Raw genomic sequence first — 18,969 nt, 5'->3', positions numbered from 1 at the left:
AAATAATCAAATAAATAACCAGAACACCTGGCAAAACAGAATGAAAATTAGGTTGAAAATACTGTTAACGACTTAAAACAAACTCCATATTCCCCATATGACTGTTTACTACAAGTCAAGTCAAGTTGGGGAGCATGCACTGGTACAGCACGTTGCCGCACCCACTACACGACGAAACAACTCGGGATCCCAGGCAGACACGCGGTCCAGTCCCACTCTCCGGAAATGACCCTTTATCTGCCACAGCCAGGTGTTACGTGGGCGACCCCTTGGCCTGGTCCAGCCATTCTGGTCCCCAACAATGAGGATCTTATGAGCCAGATCACCCTCGGGTAAACGTGCCACATAGCCGTAGGGTCATGTGCCTCATTTGGGACTCCATGAGCAACACAAAGTGAAACCAGCAGTACCCAAAGATTTTCCGGAGAGACACACATGAAGCAGTCCAGTCTTCATCTCAGGTCACTGGAATAGCGTCCATGTCTCGCAACCTTATAGCAAGACAGGAAGCACCAGGACTCTAAAGACTTGGACCTTCGTCCTTTTCCTGAGACATCGGGAGCACCACACACCCCTTTGTGATGACCTCATGACCCTCCATGCTCTCCCAATCCGTCTACTGACTTCATAGGAAGAGTCACCAGAGTCATGAATGTCACTGCCAAGGTAAGTAAACCTCTCAACGATGAGGTCGACACTCTCACAGCAGACAGACACACTGCTGATGGCCGTGCCCAAGAGGTCATTTAAAGGCCTGGCTCTTTGGTTTTTATCAGGACACTCACAAGCCCAGACACTCGGACTCCTCGCTCAGACTCTCGAGCACCCCGATCAGAACCTCCATTGACTCCACAAAGATCACAGCATCATCAGCAAAGTCAAGATCAGTGAATCTTTCTTCACCAACAGATGCCCCACAGCCACTGGACCCCATGACCTTGCCCAACACCCAGTCCATGCCAGCATTGAATAGAGTAAGAGCAGAACACACCACTGATGAACCCCAAAATCAACTGGGAACAACACAGAGGTCCTGCCTCCACTCTGCACAGCACTCACAGTACCAGTGGACAGGCCGGTCATGATATCCAGCAGCCTCAAGGGGATCCCATGAACCCTCAGGATATCCCACAGGGCAGCTCAGTCAACTGAGTCGAACACTTTGTGAAAATCGACAAAGGCTGCTAAGAAACTCTGCCGATATTCGTGTTTGAGCTCCATGAGAACCCTCAGTGTCAGGATGCGGTCGATGGTAGACTTCTTAGGCGTAAAACCAGACTGCTCCGGTCGCTGGTAGGTGAGTAAGTGATCATGGATCCTATTGAGGACGACTCTAGTGAGGACCTTACCCGGCAGTGAGAGCAGTGCTATCACCCTGTAGTTGCTGCAATCCAGGCGATCAGCCTTCCCTTTCCAGATAGGGACGACGAGCCCCGTTTTCCAGTCAGTTGGGATGATGCCAGTCTCCCAAATGGAAGCTAAGGTTGCTTGCAATGTAATTTTAATAAAAATCTAGTTTGTAATTTCTGCATTGACTCCAAAACACAAACTGGGAAATAACGATGACTCACGTAATTAGCCTGATTGGAGTCCAATGAAAAACGGAAGTTGGTGGGAACAAAAACCTGCAGCCACAAGGGATCCCCAGGACTGTGTTTGTGAACCACTGATGTAGACCCTAACCGAATGCCCCACATCCCATACTCTGGCCACACTATCAGGGCTGACTGCTGCTGTACTTCAATTAGCCGGACCACCAGAAGAGGCAGGAGAGAAGGTTGCGCTTTTATTCGTGCATTAGAGATAATAAGCTGCCAACTTCTGCGGCTCCGCGATTCAGTAGCTCCACTGCAGTTATGTGCAGCTAAAACACTCAAATATTTGGCATTTTATTTAATAAACCCCAAAAATCTTTGAATCCACCCTCATTACAAATTCACTGCTGGGCATTACGGGTTTCGGCGTTGGAGTAGTTGAGGCTCAGTCAGCGGGCATAGCAGGAGACGGACGGCATGAGTGGCAGCAGAAGGAAGTGTGTCTAGCTATACAGTGACGTGTGTTGATAACCCGCCAATGATTGATTGATTACCCACTAATGAAGACCCTCCTAAGATTCTTTGCCTGTCTTTCCCCTACAGCTGTGTGCCATGGCCACTGCCAAGCTGAACACCATCCTTCAGACCAAGTCAGTTGAGAGCCAGGAGGAAGCCTGCTATCTGCTGGGCAAACTGGAGGCCATCCTGATCAAGTCCATCCGGGACCGCACTGAGACGTACTCCTTCCTGATCCCGCTCATCCGCACTCTGCTGTCCAAGATCTACGAGCTCCTCTACATGCAGCTGCACCTGCCCGGGCTGCCCAACACCAACGGCAGCCCCTCATTTTTTGAGGACTTCCGGGAGTACTGCGGCTCCGAAGAGTGGCGCATCTACCTGGACAAATATGTGCGTCAGAGGTGATGGCTGTGGGTCCGCATTACGAGCGCTTTGCACACGTGAATGGCTATGAAATGGTCCATTGTAACGAGTCCCAGGGTACTGCCATGATTTTGCCAAGTTCTTATTTTAATTACCATATATGCTCACATGTTAATTCTCCCGCATATAAGTCACGGCCTGATTTTAACGTATAATTTCTGTTATTTTATAATGTCGGTCGAATAAGTTGAATGTGGAAAACTGAAGCTATTGGTCCACGAGATTACAATATGCTAACGCCTACCTGAGAGAGTCACCATGGAGCACACGGCCCTTTTTTTTCAATGTATTGTGCCTACATGACCACATGGGTAATACCCAAACTATTCTGCAGCGACGTTTGCACTGTTTTGTGTTTTCTGTATCTCGCACCCTCATACACCGTTATCGTAAGGGCATCCCTTATCTACGATGGAACGTTTGATCAGAAGAAAATATGAAGCTGGTTTGAAATAAAAAGTCATTGAAGTGGCAAAAGAAATTGGTAACTGCACTGCTGAAACAAAATTGGATTCGTCTGAGAAACTGATGAGAGATTGGAGGAGGCAAGGAGATAAGTGTCGTATTTTTGAATGAGCGTATAAGTCAGGGTCTGATTTTTATGGTACATTTTTCGGCTTTTAAGACCCTACTAATATGTGAGTATATATGGTATTTAATGAAAAAATGAATATTTTTAAGACAGCTATGGTAGGGCTGCACGGTACACCAAAACACCCAAATTTGAAGGCGGTACGGTACCAGCATTTCAGGATTTTCAGTACTGGAGGTAAACTCCTGCTTTCCTCTCCACCGTCACCTCAGTTCAGTGGTAAACCCGTTGAAAGACAACTCGGCGAAAAGACAATTGGGCGACATCCTTTACCAGTTAGGTAATAGTTAGGTTCAAAGAGATTTTTTAATGATATTTAAATGTTGAAAATAAATGTAGATAATTGACGAACAAACTCTATCTTACATTATCTTCTGCAACCAAAATTGCTAATCCTTTATATAAATTGTATTGATTGTAATCGTATGATAACGATATTTAGAATACAAAAGGTGACCAGTGAGTACGGCTTAAGGAATGTCTTTACTCTCAACATTTAGAAATTTATTTTCAACTTTTGAAATCACGTTGTCATTTAAATATCATTAAAAAATCTCTTTGAACCTAACTATTACCTAATTGGTGAAGGATTTTGCCGAGTTGTTTGTCGCCCAGCTGCCTCTGTACCCTTTCCCTTGACACTCAGTAGTTTACACGTAGTAAAATGTCAGAAAGTGTCCGTTATAGATAGATAGATACTTTATATTGTAGATTTTGTCAAATCCACAGGCTTGGACGCGATCGAGACTTCACGGGGGACCAAACCCTAAACTCCCCTTTGCTTTGTCGTGATTGGAGCTTCACGGGAGGCCGAGCTTGTATCTCGCATGCTTATTGCTTTGATGGCTGCACACATTTGTGCTGTGGAGAGGGCAGCGGTGTGTAGCGTGGCGTGACGGAGTGTCGCACCAGAAAGGCCGGAGTAAGATGGGAGATTTCTTTGGAGTTCTCTGCTTTGGTGTCACTGCTCAGGTCCGAAAACTGGCATCGATACCAAAAATCAAAATGTTAGTATTGAAGTGACACTAGCCAATGGTATTGTTGGAGATTTGTGATACGGACTATTCAGTTCTGTGATTACCTTTTACAAGTAAACGCACTTGAATCCATTTCGCATCATGTTTTATCACGCGATCATGCGTTGCCGTTCAGTTTGTTATTGGTGTCTCCATTTTGAAAGCTGCTACTGTGGGACAGCTGGAAGTGTGCAGCACGTGATGTCATCATCACCACAGGTTAATGGTCAGCATTGTGCCTTTCCAGGTTGTCCACAATTCCGTGCGGCTCTGCATTTTGTTGTGAATTAGGGTCGTCAGCCTTTTGATGCTGCGTTTTGATTTTGACTACTAAAGTGTGTTTTTTTCAGAATTCTAAAGAACAACGTAGGAACGTCTCCTGACTTTGAATTTTGGTTTATGAACAAGGGGGTGCCACACACAGTAGAGGGCACCCATCTTGATGCGACTGTAGTCACGCTGTGGTTGCCCTCCATGTTCAGGGTGTGCCAGGCTGGCATTGTGGGTGTTGTGCAGCTGTGCCACACTGACCTCAGATTGGAGAGCAGAGCATCTGAACTACTTCTTACGTCAAGCTCCTTCATTCTTGTCACAGCTGGTGCCCACCATCTTTACTGGCTGGAACATAAATGTGTGCTAACAATGACCAAAGTAAACTTACTGGGGTGCTTCCAAAAAAAGTCAAAGTGAAAAGCTGAACATCACCTGAGCCCAGTGGCACCCCGATGAATGTATGCGCTCACCCGTCCGACTAACTGGGTTTGTTGTTGTTCTCCGCCCTCCACAGATCATCCCCTACATGAAGCAGTACGAAATTGAAATGTTCAGCAGGAGCCACGAGGCCATGGCCATCTTCTGGAAGGACTGCTACGAGGCCTTCATGGTCAACCTGCACAGGAGGGAGAGGGAAAAGGGGGAGAGCAAACTGAAATTTCAGGTGAGCAACGGCAACGATGGGCAGTGACTGGTGGAGTGGACTGGGGCGAGTCTAGAGGGACTGGTGAGGAAGGGCAAAGGTGGTCTGAGTGAGCGGGGAAGGTGAAGTGAGGACGGGTGAGATGTGGACAGAGTGTGAGTGGCAGAGACAGGATGTCGGTGACAGGTGAGGAGGTGCAAAGGTGGACTGAGCAGTCATGTAAGGTTGGAACAGAGCCTGAGGGTACGTCCAAACTACTAAGTTTTTGTTTCAAAATGCAGACATTTGCCTCTGTTTTTGTCTTTTCTTCACACCATCCCAGCGTTTTTAACTTTCCAAAGCAGAAATGTTGAAAAATGCTCACTAGGGCCCACCATGTAGGTCTGAAAACATTGGTTTTAGTGTGGATGGGCCTAATCGTGCTTTCTGAAAACGAGGCTCTAATCTTGTACTGATTGGTTCCTGCTCATTACACGGCCCTTCCCTGATTGGTTCCTGCAAAGCCAGAGGGGCAGACGAGGAGATGAGTAATGCCAAAGTGACAGGTGAGGAGAGTTGCAGCAAGTCTAGAGAGGCGGGTAAAGGAGACAGAATGGCAGGTTTTAAGGAAGCAAGGAGTGCCAACATGCCAGGTGAAGTGAAGGAGGCAAATCCAGTGTAATGGGTGGCGTAAAACTGTGAGTGACCGGTGAGGGAAGAGGTAAGTAAAGCCAGAGGGACAAATGAGGAGTGACGTGTGAGGAGAGACAGAGATGGTGTGAATGATGAATTGAAGTTGTCAAAGACAGAGTGACAGGTGGAGTGACATAAGAAGTCACAGGTGGCACAGTGGTAGTGCTGCTGCTTTGCATTAAGGAGACCGTGGAAGATTGTGGGTTCGCGTCCCTGTTCCTCCCTGTGTGGATAGCGCTTTGTGTACTGAGAAAAGCACTATATAAATGTAATGAATTATTATTATTATTATTATTAAAAGGGTAGAAACTGGCAGACAGAGAAGCTGAAGTGGGTCAAAAGCCCATAGAGAAGGGTTATGGTTAGTGAGTATTGGCAGTTGAGGTGACGAGGGGTGGATCCGAGTCCCCCTTCACTCTTGAACGGCGACACAGGAATTGTGCGTTTAAGTGGAGCCTTGGGGAGCCAAGCTGGAGCTGCAGGTGAGATGAAGTTTCAAAAGCCAAAGTGAAGAGGCGGCGGGTGACAGCTGCCCGCATGGGGGCACCACTCAGTACCCCCCGGTCTTTCTTATTCTCTAGGAGTTCTTTGTGGAGCCTTTCACACGCAGAGCGAGACAAGAAAATCTGCGCTACAACAGCATGCTGAAGCAGATGACGTTACAGCACAGCGCCACCCTGAGGCAGTGGAAGGCAGCCTACCGAGAGCTGGTGTGTGCCAGGGGACCCTGGGCAGACAGGTAAGTGTTGGCACTGCAAGAGATGTGAGGAGGCGGTGCAGCAGGGGGGCCGTCACCCTGTGCCTTTTCTCTTTAGGTGTCCCACCCCTCTGCACTGGAAGTTGTCCAGCGCTGAAAACTACTCACGCATGAGGCTCAAACTGGTGCCAAACTACAGCTTTGACCCCCACGTGGATGCCAGCGCCCTGAGAGATAATCTGGGTAAGTGAGACCCGGGTTTGGTGGGTCACAGCCATAAATGGCTGAGCCCCACTTATGCCCGCCCATTGCTCTCCACAGGAGTCCAGCACAGCCAGCCATCGAACGAGTCCCTGCTGCTGGAGGCGGCGAAACAAGTGAAGGTCAGCGGCCTCGAGGACGACATGTTGGATCTCCCTGAGGAGGAGCTCGCCCCTGGCTCCACGTGGGTACCACTGCGGGCTCAATTAGGTTGCAGTGCCAGCTCTGTTAGATGGATGAGGCTGACAAGTGTGAGACTGCTGTCTGCAGCCGGGCAGTGCCCATTCCTGTGGCCTGTGCCAGCAGTGAATCTGTCACTCCTTGTCTGCACTAGATTGCCCACTCTGTATGGAGTGAGAATGCCCTCAGAATCTGTGTTCAATTAGTGCCCACTTCATCAAGCTTTGATGGCTATCATTCATTTTCCTCCTTGATTTGCAGTGCCCACTGTGACACTTACAGGACCTGTGAATCTTTGGGTGTACCCACCCTGTCAAGGAGGAGGAGGCAGGTGCCACCTTGTAAGATTCATACCAGCAGTTTGGCATCTTCTTGCAGTATTATGGCACACCCCCCCTAAATCTGAGTTCAGGCGGTGCCCACATTCAGTTTGTCAAGGGCTTCTTGAATCTTTGTGCAAGTAGAGTTGTCTGGCTGCATTATAGTGCCCACGCAGACAGAAGTGAGAGTGCCATTTTGTTCATGGTGAGTGCCATCTGATTTTGTGTTCAGGGAGCCCTCCCCTGCCTGCTGGACAGTGCCCACCCTGTTTGGAATGAGAGGGGACCCTAAATTTGTTGCTCCCTGTCCTCACCTACATGCCCACTAGGACAGATCTGAGAAGGCCACCACAGTTTTATCACTGTGTCAGCAATGAGAAGGTCACCTGTGTTTGCCCTCCATGCTAGGAGCTGTTTGGCACTTCCCCTTACCTGGCTACACACCGTACTCTCTCCTCAGTTGTCCGTCTGCTTTTGCTCAGGAATGAAGATGGTGACCAGAATCAGAAGGAGAAGCTTGTAATCACAGAGGACTGTGAACTCATCACCGTGATGGACATCATTCCTGGCCGGCTGGAAGTGACCACGCAGCACATTTACTTTTTTGATGGCAGCATTGAGAAGGAGGAAGGTGCGCATTGCTGGGCAGGTTTAGTGATTTACAGTTCAGATGTGATGCCAGTCCGTGATGTACTGTCACTGGTAGGCACTCCTACACCTTGGCACGTTCACAGACCACCAGAGCGTAGGCCTCCATATGATCTTGAGTTGTAAGAATTTGCCGTTGTGCTTGTCGCCTTCACAGGGGTGGGCTACGATTTCAAGTGGCCGCTCTCGCAGATCAGGGAGATGCACTTGCGGCGCTACAACCTCCGGCGGTCCGCTCTGGAGATCTTCTTAATCGACCAGACAAACTACTTCCTGAACTTCAAGAAAGAGGTGAGCCTGCCGTCCGCAGCTGCATGAAGTCTTGCTATTCAGGACCACATTAAGACCTTTAGAGGCCCTGAGCACTTAAATACGCTGTATATCGAATTCAAAATACGTACATGGCGGGGCATGAAGGCATTTCCGGGGTGAACTGTGTGGGCTGTAGTGGGGGGTAGAGAGGTGTGAGGTAGGTGGTCTCATTCGGTAGGTTCGGCTCTACAGTTTTCAGTACCCAGCGTGAGTTGGACTGGTGAACATCGGGGCTTTGTTGTTCAAGCGTATTATGAGAACAGTCGTTCTGTGATACCAACACAGAGAGCGTTCCGTACACGCTTGGCACTCGGTCAAAATGCATCTGTACCCGATCGGAAAACGATTTTGCTAAGGATTTCTAACCTTCGGGCAACTGGGTCCACCTTGAAAAGAGAATCACCTTGCAGACCGAGGACAGAACGTGTGGTTTTGACGGGACGGGACCACCGCTCACACGGCCCGACGTTCGCTCAAGAGTGTCGAGTTAAATGTTCATCGGGTATTTGATCTCTTTAAGGGGACACGTGGAGTGGCCGACATGGTCACCAGATTTAAGCCCATGTGACTTTTTTCTTTGGGGATACCTCGATCTCGTGAGGATCTGAAGGAAAGGATCAGACAGGAAATCAACACCTGAGATGACCCGGAGAGTGACAGAGAACTTCCGGGAACGTCTTCAGCGATGTATTGCCAACGACGGCCGCCATCTGTCTGATGGGATTTTTAAAACCATTAAAACAAAACTGTGTATTTTTCAGAAATATATGCAAGTTTTTTAGACAGCTCCATTCATTTTTTTTTATACTCCTTCAAAATGTGGGAGATCTTTATGCCCCACCCTGTATAAGCAATAATAAACTAAAATTTTTTCAAAATGAAATTGTTCATACGTGGCCCTATCTATCAGTAGCGCCACATGCATGTACAATAATAAGAGGAATATTGAAAGCACATGGCATTAAAATACTTACTTTGTTTTCATACAAAATTAACATTTTTTCTAATTATTGTACGAAATGCATACAGTAATGGAATGCTTTGTATTATCATTCATGCCATAAAGTCACCATACATGTACGTTAATTATTGTACATCTGGCGGTGCCGCACTGCACTCGCTCTCAGTGGACGACTGAATAGGCACAATCATACGAGCCTCGGCTACCAGATTCTAATTGTGTTGTATTCCCAAGATGAATATATGTCATTAATCTCCATTATTACTATTGTCACAAGAACGACACAAAGTCATCCGACAGGTTTGGGGCAGCCACCCGTATTTGGTTCCTTGGCTGCATAATTGGTTTAAATTGAACAGAGATGATACAGAACTGAAGGCTTGGTGTCAAGCCAAGTGACGTCATCAGTGGCCCCTGTACCGGAAGTGACGTCATCAGTGGCGCTGGGACTCTGCCGCATTTCCGTGGATGGTCTGCAAGGGATCGAGACAGACAGTCAGTGCACCTCGCCACCCCCTGGTTTGGCGTATAATTACTATTATTCAGGCCCTTTAGTTGTCCCCCAATCGCACGTGTGTCACACTACGTTGTTGTTTTTATTGTTGTATACTGTGGCAAATAGGGGGCGCTATCGCTCCCTTGAACCCTCGGACTAGACGCCAGACACCAGATAAAAGTCCAAATATTGACTTTAATAAAGAAATATAGTCCACAAAGCACCCTCCACTCCACTATATTCATAAACAGCAATGCAATTCTCAATAATAAACAATTCCTCCTCTCTCAGACGCGTTACCACCCTGCCACCCAACTCAGCTCGTTTGTCATTTATAGTCCTTGACCCAGAAGTGCTGCTGAACCCTCAGTCCATGTGACTTCCTAGCACTTCCGGGTCAGATCAAAAGCTCTTCTTTTTCATCCCGGAAGTACGTCATTCCCTCTGTCCCTGTGACCAGGATGTGCTACCAGGTTATATGGCAAATACAAGTCTCTGAGCCCCCCTGCAGCGTCCCCTTGCAGCCCCCATGGTATCCAGCAGGGCTGTGAAGGAAAACTCCAATATCCATGATGCCCTGCTGGAATTCAGGGCACCTCCATGCTGCTGGAAGGGCTCCATCTAGCGACGTGGGGGTATTGGCTGGCATGAACGGCCGGCCATAGTCCATAATACGTATGTATGGAACTTTGTCATTCAGCGGGGAATCCCCTTTTTGTGGGACCTGCTTCAGCTGCACCGTTTGCAGTTTTGCACCATATGGTTCATGGTAAACCCGGCAATGGAAATATTTCTATGGTGCCCCCCTGCCACCCCCTCCCCTTCCTTTGGTGCCCTAAGCACTTATTTAATTGTTAATCCTGCCCGTCTGCTATTGTTCTTTGGCATTTCATTGACTTCTGAATGTGATGGTCTCATTTGAACAAATGCATTCAAAAGAGAGCACAGCTTTAGGACCCCAGAGCTAAAGGCTCAGCCTTCACTGTTGTTTTATTAATCTTTAGATATCTTTATGGTTTGTAAGTAAAAATGAGTCCAGGCAGGTAGGTATGCAGGCACAGATTCATATGTAAGAAAGAGAATTTTGTAATCGGCCCCAAACTTAACTGGAAGCCATTGCAGAGACTCAAGGATGGGGATTATGTGGTCAGACTTTAGTTCTTGTAATGTTTCTGACGTAAAGGACGGTTTGAACAGCCTGTGAGTGACACATTACAGTAGTCTGGCCTACTAGCAGTAGCTGTACAAGTTCATTTTTTCACACTTTTCTTTTGTGCCCCACAGCAAAGGAACAAGGTGTACAGCCGGATTCTGTCTCTGCACACCCCAAACCTCCCCGGGACCCGCTCTCCTCAGGAACTGCTGAAAGCGTCTGGTTTGACTCAGGTAAGGAGTCGTCTGGAGGGCGACATGTAACTGACTGTCATTTTGAAAGTCTCTGCTCTTAACGGGCCTGATTTGTGTCCTCCTCACCAGAAATGGGTGAACCGGGAGATCTCCAACTTCGACTATTTAATTCAGCTGAACACCATAGCGGGGAGGACGTACAACGACCTTGCACAGTACCCAGTGGTATGTAGATCCTCAGCAGCGCTCAGTATGCCCATCTCGCTGTCCGCTTTGATTCTTGTCCACCTTCATGTAACTGAGTGGCACCCCCTAGTGCTGACTTGTGGCAAGGACTCTTGTGCTGTTCCCTTACTCTTCTTCTCAATGGGTTATAAAGAACAGCAGTGTGGAAATAACTGTGGTGTTTGGCTCCATCTCGGCCATAGAGACATTGACCCACTACAGCCAGCAGGTGGGCACACCACTTTCAAACGCTTAGCTGTCCTTCTTCTTTCTCTGCCCAGTTCCCCTGGATTCTTGCCGACTACACCTCTGAGGAGCTCGATCTGAACAACCCCGCCATCTTCCGAGACCTGTCCAAACCTATTGGTGTGGCGAACGAGAAGAACGCCAAATGTGTGCGTGAAAGGTGAGCCACCCGGGGAACCCTGTTTGCTTTGTGCCCTTTGGGTTTTGCCAGGCATGGCCTTCTGGGAAAGCTTGGCCAATAAAGGCCTACTGAAAAAGAGAAAAGCAAATGGATAAACTCAGGGACAGGTTTGTAAGATGGCATCGGTCGGCCTTTCATATGGTGAGCGGCACCACAAGGTGCCTTACGAAATAAACAGATACGCCAGGGTGGTGTCCAAAAACTCCACGCAAGTTCTGCTGCACTCCTGCCATGTGGACGGTGGCTGACCTGTCCATTTTATTAAAACGTTTTAGTAAACGGAGCTCAGCCAGCCCCCCAGTCTCATTCTCATCCGCATTTCGGTTTTTTGTACGTTGAATGGCATCACAAGGCCCTTTACGCAATCACATCATCCATGTGTGATACAATGCTGTGAAAAGGTATGTGCCCCCTTCCTGATGGCCTCTGTTGTTGTGTATTTGTAATATTAGAGAAGGAGGACCTGAGTGAACACACAACACCATTTTTAAATCAGGACTTTCTTTATTCCAGGAACAAAGTTATCCAGTTACCTGTGTGAAAAAGTCATGGCCCCCCATAATGTCAACACTTGATTGCAGCATCTTTAGCAACAACGACGTGTGTCAGGCTGTCTGGTGGACATTGCTGACTGCTAGTCACTACTACTGGTGCTCAGCTGACCACGTAGTGGCCTCGTATCTTGAAGGTTGCCAGTCTTGCCATCTTCATTCCATTTCTCATCTCCTTGACAGGTACGAGAACTTTGAGGATCCCACCGGCACCATCGACAAGTTCCACTACGGCACCCACTACTCCAACGCTGCTGGGGTGATGCACTACCTGATCAGAGTGGAGCCGTTCACAACACTGCACATCCAGCTCCAGAGTGGCCGGTGGGTGTGCCCGCTGTCTTGTACCCCCACTTCCTCCCGCTCCCCGACTTTCTCTCCATAACCCCTTTGTCTTTGATTCGACAGGTTCGACTGTGCAGACCGGCAGTTCCACTCCATTCCAGCCACCTGGCAAGCACTCATGGACAACCCCAATGATGTCAAGGAGCTCATCCCTGAATTCTTCTACTTTCCAGAATTCTTGGAGAACCAGAACGGTAAGATGTGTGCTTGGTGATTGTCACCTCCTCGTGTCAGCTGGGCGACCGTCTCTGTTTTGTCAAGAAATTAAGTGATGGCAGAATACAAGGGCAAAGAAAATGGATCAGGAACAAAAGTGTCCAGTAAAAAGGCACACTGGTGACGTTGGCCGATCTGTCCCTCTGTCAGCCCACTGCCTTCTGTGACATGTATACTGTGTTGATAGGGGGCCAGGAAGGTGAACTTTACTAAACAAAGCGGTCAGTGTGCCTCACACTTTTGACTCATTTGAAGGGGCGTCAGCGTCCATCTTTACTTGAGTGGCCCGAGGTGCCCTTCACTGGCTTCTTGGTGACAGCCATTTTGACCTCCTGAGTGTAGAGAAAGTGGGTCACGTTCACTTGGTATAACCGATCAGCAGTCGGTCTGAGTACAGTGCCCTTCACAGTAAAAGACAAAGAGAAACACAAGCGAGCATGACGTGACATCAAAAGGTCAGACAGGGCAGCCAAAGCTCAAGAGATGTCTGCTGGGGATAAGAAGGTCAGGATCAGACAGACAGATGGCCGTTCACTGACTTGGTGACGCGGGTGTAGGCATGTGGGCCAGCTCAGGAGCCTCTACTCCTGGCAGTGCCATCTTTTTGTGCGTCTGCTGTGGCCTGGCCTGACGTCTTTGTCTTTGTTTTTTTCTTTTCTCCCCTACAGACTTTGACCTTGGCCGCCTTCAGCTGACGAAAGACCGCGTCAACCATGTGGTCCTCCCGAATTGGGCAAAATCCCCAGAGGAGTTCATCTATAAGCACCGGAAAGCCCTGGTGAGAATCTCCTCTACGGAGGCAGCGGCCGGTCTTGGCGTGTTGCATGGAGAGCGCGACTGAACCAATTGCAGGATGGGTGGACCCACTTTAATCTGTGAGGGGGCTGGTAATAAGATTCATACTGCATGGGGTGCCATCATGCCAGCAGCTATCTTATATTGCAGCTGTTAACTGTGACGTTGAGGCCAGCGATACGTTTTTCTTGACATGGATGTCTGTCATAATGAGTGGTCAGTTAGTCTTATCTAGCAACTTTGAGAACAAATACTACCTGAAAGGGTTCATTGTGTTGATGTCACTCTGGGAGGTCCCTACCAGCAGTGAGCCTTGAACCCGGCCCACCCAAGTGACAGGCATCAAGTTCTACTGCTGCGCTAAAGATCTCCCTCAGCCATCTTCTTAAACGGCCAGTAATGCAGCGGTTTGTCTCTGTAGAGGAATTCACTCAGGGTGTCGTCCCCCCGTCAGCCATACATCCAGCACAGCGGTAGAAGTTGCCGTTTGCAGTTCCAGTGACCCGAGTTCAGTCAGGGTGACAACCTGAGTGAATCCCTCAGTAGAAACAGTAGTGAGCTCTGTCACGTTTTGTATGTGGCGCCTTTCTTGGTGGACACTCCAGCGCCGTTTATAGCGAGGGGCCAGTCTAAAGCTTCTGTGGCGTCAGTCATAAGGGGCAGCCTTTCTTAGTGAGCCCTTGTGGGTATCACACATGGTACCCATGAAGGAATTGGCTGTAGCAACACTCTTGGCAACCAACAGCCGAATGAGCTGACCGCACAGAGCAGCCGTTATTTTAAAAACGATGGCATCAGAAGATGGAGCATAAAAAGAACAAGGCAAGGTGAAAACCGGAAAGACGCAGCCCAACGTGAGATAAAAAATCGAAAGTAAAGAATCGTAGCGGGAAGGTCGGAAACCAAACCTCGTGAATGCAGTTGACGCGTTCGACGAGTTCAACACCAGAGATTCTTTGAAATGCTTAAATGAAAACACAAGATATGAGGCCATATCGGCAGCTGATGGTGTTACTTAGCGTGACATCTGGACAGCCTATGACCACGTCCCTAACTACAGGCATTCAAAAGGGTGCCATTGCCAACAAAAATGAGATGGCATTGCAGGAGAACGTATTTCCTTTTAAGCGCCATTAAAAATGTGTCGGATTCAAAAAGCAATGGGACGACAACATTACTTGACTTCCTTTAAAACCTTTAAACTGCACCAACTTTTAAATAAACGCCAGCCTGTGGTCCTACAGTCCTGGGACCACTGATAGTATGATGGATGTTGTAGCTCTTTCCCCAGGCACTAGAGGGCAGGGTAGTACTGGGAAGGACAACCAGTCTGGTACTCCCCAGTGTAATTCAGTGGTGTGGTGTTCATGCAGAAGCACCCTGTTGCCACTAGGGGGAGCTCCTCAAATACCCTATCGGGCACCCTTTATTATGCTGGTGCGCCAGCAAGGAAGATTTTTTTAAAGGAAATCAGCAGAAAAGTCGTAGTGCAAGCTAGGAACAGAAATCAAATCTGAGAAGACTGCCAAATGATTAGCAAAACGGGAATAACTTGAGAACTGGTTCTCCACCAGAGCAGCGGTTACTTTGAAAACTGAGGGAATCAGAAGATGGATCATAAAAAGAACAAGGTGCGGTGAAAACCGGAAAGACGCAGCCTAACGTGAGACGAAAACTAAAAGTAAAGAATCGTACTGAGAAGGTCAGAAACCAAACCTCATGAATGCAGTGAAAGCGTTAGACGTAAATCTAAAGAGTTCGACACCAGCGATTCTTTGAAATGCTTGCAACTGGGAATCATGAAAAGTTGAGTGAACCTCAAAGTAAAGACTGTATGACAACCAAAAACCCAAACTACAAGAAGGGACCCTAAAATGAATGTCCCTATATAGCCATCCATACCCTTTGTCTAACCTTCAGAATCGGGGCAGCTCGATGATTCCTGTCAGAAAACCGGTTTGTCAAAATTCAGGCCTTTCGCTACATTTTTACAAGTAGATTTCCATTTTCCCTGACCCTGCAATACTGGGGAGTGCGGATAAAGTGTAAGGAAGTTCCAAAGTGTCGGCTGTCTGCTGTTCCTGGTCGTCCAAGTTTGTGGACAAATCCAAAGAATTCTCTGTGTGGTGGTTGTTTGCGCTCATTGTTAGCATCTTCTGACATAAGATAGGACTGCCTCTTGGTAACAATCCTTCACCGGTATTGTGTAAGGTCTCTTCGCCCCGTCACATCCATTGTTGGTGTTAAAGACTCTTTACTGACTTAAAGTTCTGCTTAGCGATTCATGGATAGGACTGGCGTGCTTCATTGGGCCAAATGGCTGGTCTCGTTTGGGTGGTTCAAATTTGACATAAAGATTGGATAGATTCTCGGTAATAATCTTTCGCCGCTATTTTTTGACGTTCCTTCTCCTGGCCACAGCCATTATTCACATTCGTGGCAAACGTAACAGGCCTGGTCCGGCGTGTTCTGCTAAAAAGAGGGATGAGAAAGGGACAAGAAAACGAATGTGGTGTAAAGTTCATTATCTGAAAACCCAAAACATCGAGCCTAGAAGTGGTCCCAAAAATGAACGGCAAAAGCATCAAAGCAATAAACCCATTAAACACGACTTTCATCCACGAAGTCGGAGAACCAGGAGGTCTTCATGCTGATCTTTACTCCTAATTAACGCTCGTCATCCTCGCCTAACAACATTATAATTACTGAAGGAAAATGGTGGTGCCCATAATAAAACAATATGGCATCGTTGAAAGATGTTTAAAATATTAAATACGTGTTTAAAGAAAAAAAGTCATCAAAAGCAGATTCAGCGTAACTCAAACCACAAAGTAAAAAGCAAAACCCTAAAAAATGTAAAATAACGTGGAAGGAAATTTAAAAGAAAAGAAAATGGGAACAGCGGGAGTAAAAGCGCCATCTGACGGGTGCCCCCTAGAGGGAGCTCATGGGCAAGAGTTCAGCTGGCGGGAAGCCCAGGGGGTTTGTATGTTAGTGGGGGTCCCTGATGGTGGTTCAGTTCGGTCTCGCTGCTCTTCATTTTGGTCCAGACTCCACTCTAGAGCGCCCCCACACCCCTTTCCTAGCCAGCACTGGCAGGGCTCTTTTGATGCAGTCCTGTCACAAGCAGAGGGTCCTTCAGGTCTTAAACTCCTTTGTTTGCTCTGCCCACAGGAGTCCGAGTTTGTGTCTGCGCACCTCCACGAGTGGATCGACCTGATCTTCGGCTTCAAGCAGAGGGGTCCCGCTGCCATCGAGGCCCTCAACGTCTTCTACTACTGCACTTATGAAGGTAGTTCAGAACGGAGGGGGGCGCTGGGCACATCTGGGTCACACTCTGTTTTTCTTCCCATGTAAGTAACATTTCTCGGACGGCCTCGGTAACATTTCTAGATGTCGTCCTGTTCTTGCCCAACACAGTACTGAAGTATCGGTTAATGCCCGAGTCACCTCATGTGTAGATTACTGCAATGCCGTTCTATCTGGCATCCCACAAAAATGTGTCCATCGCTTACAACGTATTGAGAGTTCTGCTGCCAGGACAATAACCTGCTGTTCTCCATCCACTGACCATCACCTCACGCCAACTTCACTGGCGCCCCGTTTACTCTCGAACACAATAGAGAGTCCCGCTCTTAACATGTAAAGCTCTCCACAGCCTCGCTGATCTCCTACAGACCCCCATCTGCGGCTCGACTTTCTGTACCACACGTCAGACGCTGTGCTATGGGAGCTCGAGGGTCCTCTCTTGGCGCTCTGTCTCCTCTCTCATGTGCGTCCACTTGACTCAGTGCCACATTTTAAAACGGCCCTCCAAACTGGCGTACCACATACGAGTTTACCACAGTTGGTGCCTGTTGTCTTTGCTGATTGGCACGACCTCTGTGCCTCATTGCTGTTTGATCTTATCGTCCTCTTTGTTTTTTGATCTTATTACTGTTGTTGAATTTCACTGTAAGGTGACCTCGAGTGGTGGCCCTGAGGTTAGGGATCTGCACTGGCAATCGAAAGGTTGTCGGTTTGAATCCTGTAAATGCCAATAAGGACTCTGCTCTGTTGGGCCCTTGAGCGAGACCCTTAACCTGCAATTGCTGAACGCTTTGAGTAGTGAGAAAAGCGCTATAGAAATGCAAAGAATTATTATTATTATTATTATTAAGAAAGGCGCCTATTAAATCAAATGTATTATTGAGCATTTTCACACCCGGCTTATGTCCAAAGTGACATACAAGTCCTGAGCGCGCCATTCGTCATTTCTGCAGTCAAATCTCAGGGTCACATGGAACTGGGGGCTCTGTGTCAGGTGAGGATGGCAGGTCAGCCCAGGCAGTGCCCCCTCACACCACCTTACTGGTACTTGAATCAGTGGCATGTGCTTGAATGGCGTTTGTTCACCGATTCTTACAGTGTGTGGCTGTGAAATGAGTGCCCCCCACCACCCCCAGTGACTCCCAGTCTGTAAGGCTTGGCTCAGCGAGTGGTTAGGGCAGACAGTGTGGCACAGTGGCTGCAGACCCAGACAGTGAAACACAGGGATGTGGGTTCAATTCCAGCCTCTGCCTCCATGTGTGACCACTGGGCAAGTCACTTAAGCCATCTACACGTCACCTTGGATGGAGACATATTAATAATAGTGGGGTCATGGGAGCCGTGGTCGAACATTGATTTGTTTATTTGGAAGAGATGGGTGGGGATTGGGTTGGCAGAGGTCCTGCCAGAGTCATCCTCACTTCTGCTTGGTCCTCCAGGAGCCGTCGACTTGGACAGCATCGTCAACGAGAAAGAGAGGAAGGCCTTGGAAGGCATGATCAGCAATTTTGGGCAGACGCCGTGTCAGCTGCTCAAGGTAAGACAACTGCTGTAGGGTGGCAGGGGTGTCAGTACGGGTGTGACCCCTAGTCACCGGCCTGCTGTCCCTCTGTGTGACCTCTTAGGAGCCTCATCCCGTCCGGCTGTCATCAGAGGAGGTGGAGAAGCGGCAGTCAAAGCTGGACAGCTACCCCCTGTCCATCTTCCAGAACCTGTCGGAGCTCAAATCCTTCTTTGTGGAGGTAAAAGGCGGGGTGAGGTGGGCACTTCTACTACTTCTGCTTTGCCAGCTGCTGACTCTTTGCATTTTATTTTATTTTTATTGTAGGGGATCAGTGACAACATCCCAATAGTCAAGGCAGTGGTCCCCAAGAATCAGGCGCACTCATTCATGTCTCAGGGCAGTCCGGACACACTGGTGAGTGTTTGTGGGCGGGCACTTGGGGTGGGGCCTCAGTTTGTCACATGTCAGACGCCACTCTAGTCCAATGGCCACCTTGTCCAAGACACTGGGGGTCACTAATGCTGTGATGGTGTCTTCCTGCAGGTGACGGTGAGCCAGAACTGCCTGATAGGAACTCATGGATGGCTGCCCTACGACAGGAGCATCTCCAACTACTTCACGTTCACGAGGGACCCGACGGTGTCCAGCCCCAAGTAAGAGCTGCCTTCCTCTGCCGGCCCCCCGTGTACTCGTGCTGTTTAT

General features: G+C 48.4%; 1 protein-coding gene across 2 annotated transcripts in view; it reads left to right on the top strand.

Annotated features, from left to right (window-relative positions):
• Nucleotides 1–18,924, top strand: part of nbeal1 (neurobeachin-like 1) — a 128,139-nt gene extending 109,215 nt beyond the window's left edge. For both annotated transcript variants that reach the window (XM_039757802.1, XM_039757801.1), the window contains 18 exons: nucleotides 2,139–2,444; nucleotides 4,873–5,022; nucleotides 6,255–6,412; nucleotides 6,489–6,613; nucleotides 6,692–6,815; nucleotides 7,614–7,762; nucleotides 7,937–8,070; nucleotides 10,833–10,934; nucleotides 11,025–11,120; nucleotides 11,402–11,526; nucleotides 12,282–12,422; nucleotides 12,507–12,637; nucleotides 13,328–13,437; nucleotides 16,629–16,746; nucleotides 18,203–18,300; nucleotides 18,389–18,505; nucleotides 18,592–18,681; nucleotides 18,811–18,924. In XM_039757802.1, coding sequence (XP_039613736.1) covers nucleotides 2,139–2,444; nucleotides 4,873–5,022; nucleotides 6,255–6,412; nucleotides 6,489–6,613; nucleotides 6,692–6,815; nucleotides 7,614–7,762; nucleotides 7,937–8,070; nucleotides 10,833–10,934; nucleotides 11,025–11,120; nucleotides 11,402–11,526; nucleotides 12,282–12,422; nucleotides 12,507–12,637; nucleotides 13,328–13,437; nucleotides 16,629–16,746; nucleotides 18,203–18,300; nucleotides 18,389–18,505; nucleotides 18,592–18,681; nucleotides 18,811–18,924 — 2,388 coding nt within the window. The remainder of the gene's footprint in view (nucleotides 1–2,138; nucleotides 2,445–4,872; nucleotides 5,023–6,254; nucleotides 6,413–6,488; nucleotides 6,614–6,691; nucleotides 6,816–7,613; nucleotides 7,763–7,936; nucleotides 8,071–10,832; nucleotides 10,935–11,024; nucleotides 11,121–11,401; nucleotides 11,527–12,281; nucleotides 12,423–12,506; nucleotides 12,638–13,327; nucleotides 13,438–16,628; nucleotides 16,747–18,202; nucleotides 18,301–18,388; nucleotides 18,506–18,591; nucleotides 18,682–18,810) is intronic.
• The last annotated feature ends 45 nt before the right edge of the window (nucleotides 18,925–18,969 follow it).

This window comes from Polypterus senegalus, chromosome 6, assembly GCF_016835505.1.
Source record: "Polypterus senegalus isolate Bchr_013 chromosome 6, ASM1683550v1, whole genome shotgun sequence".
In the NCBI taxonomy this organism is placed as follows: domain Eukaryota; kingdom Metazoa; phylum Chordata; class Cladistia; order Polypteriformes; family Polypteridae; genus Polypterus; species Polypterus senegalus.
This window is presented reverse-complemented; position numbering and strand designations above follow the sequence as displayed.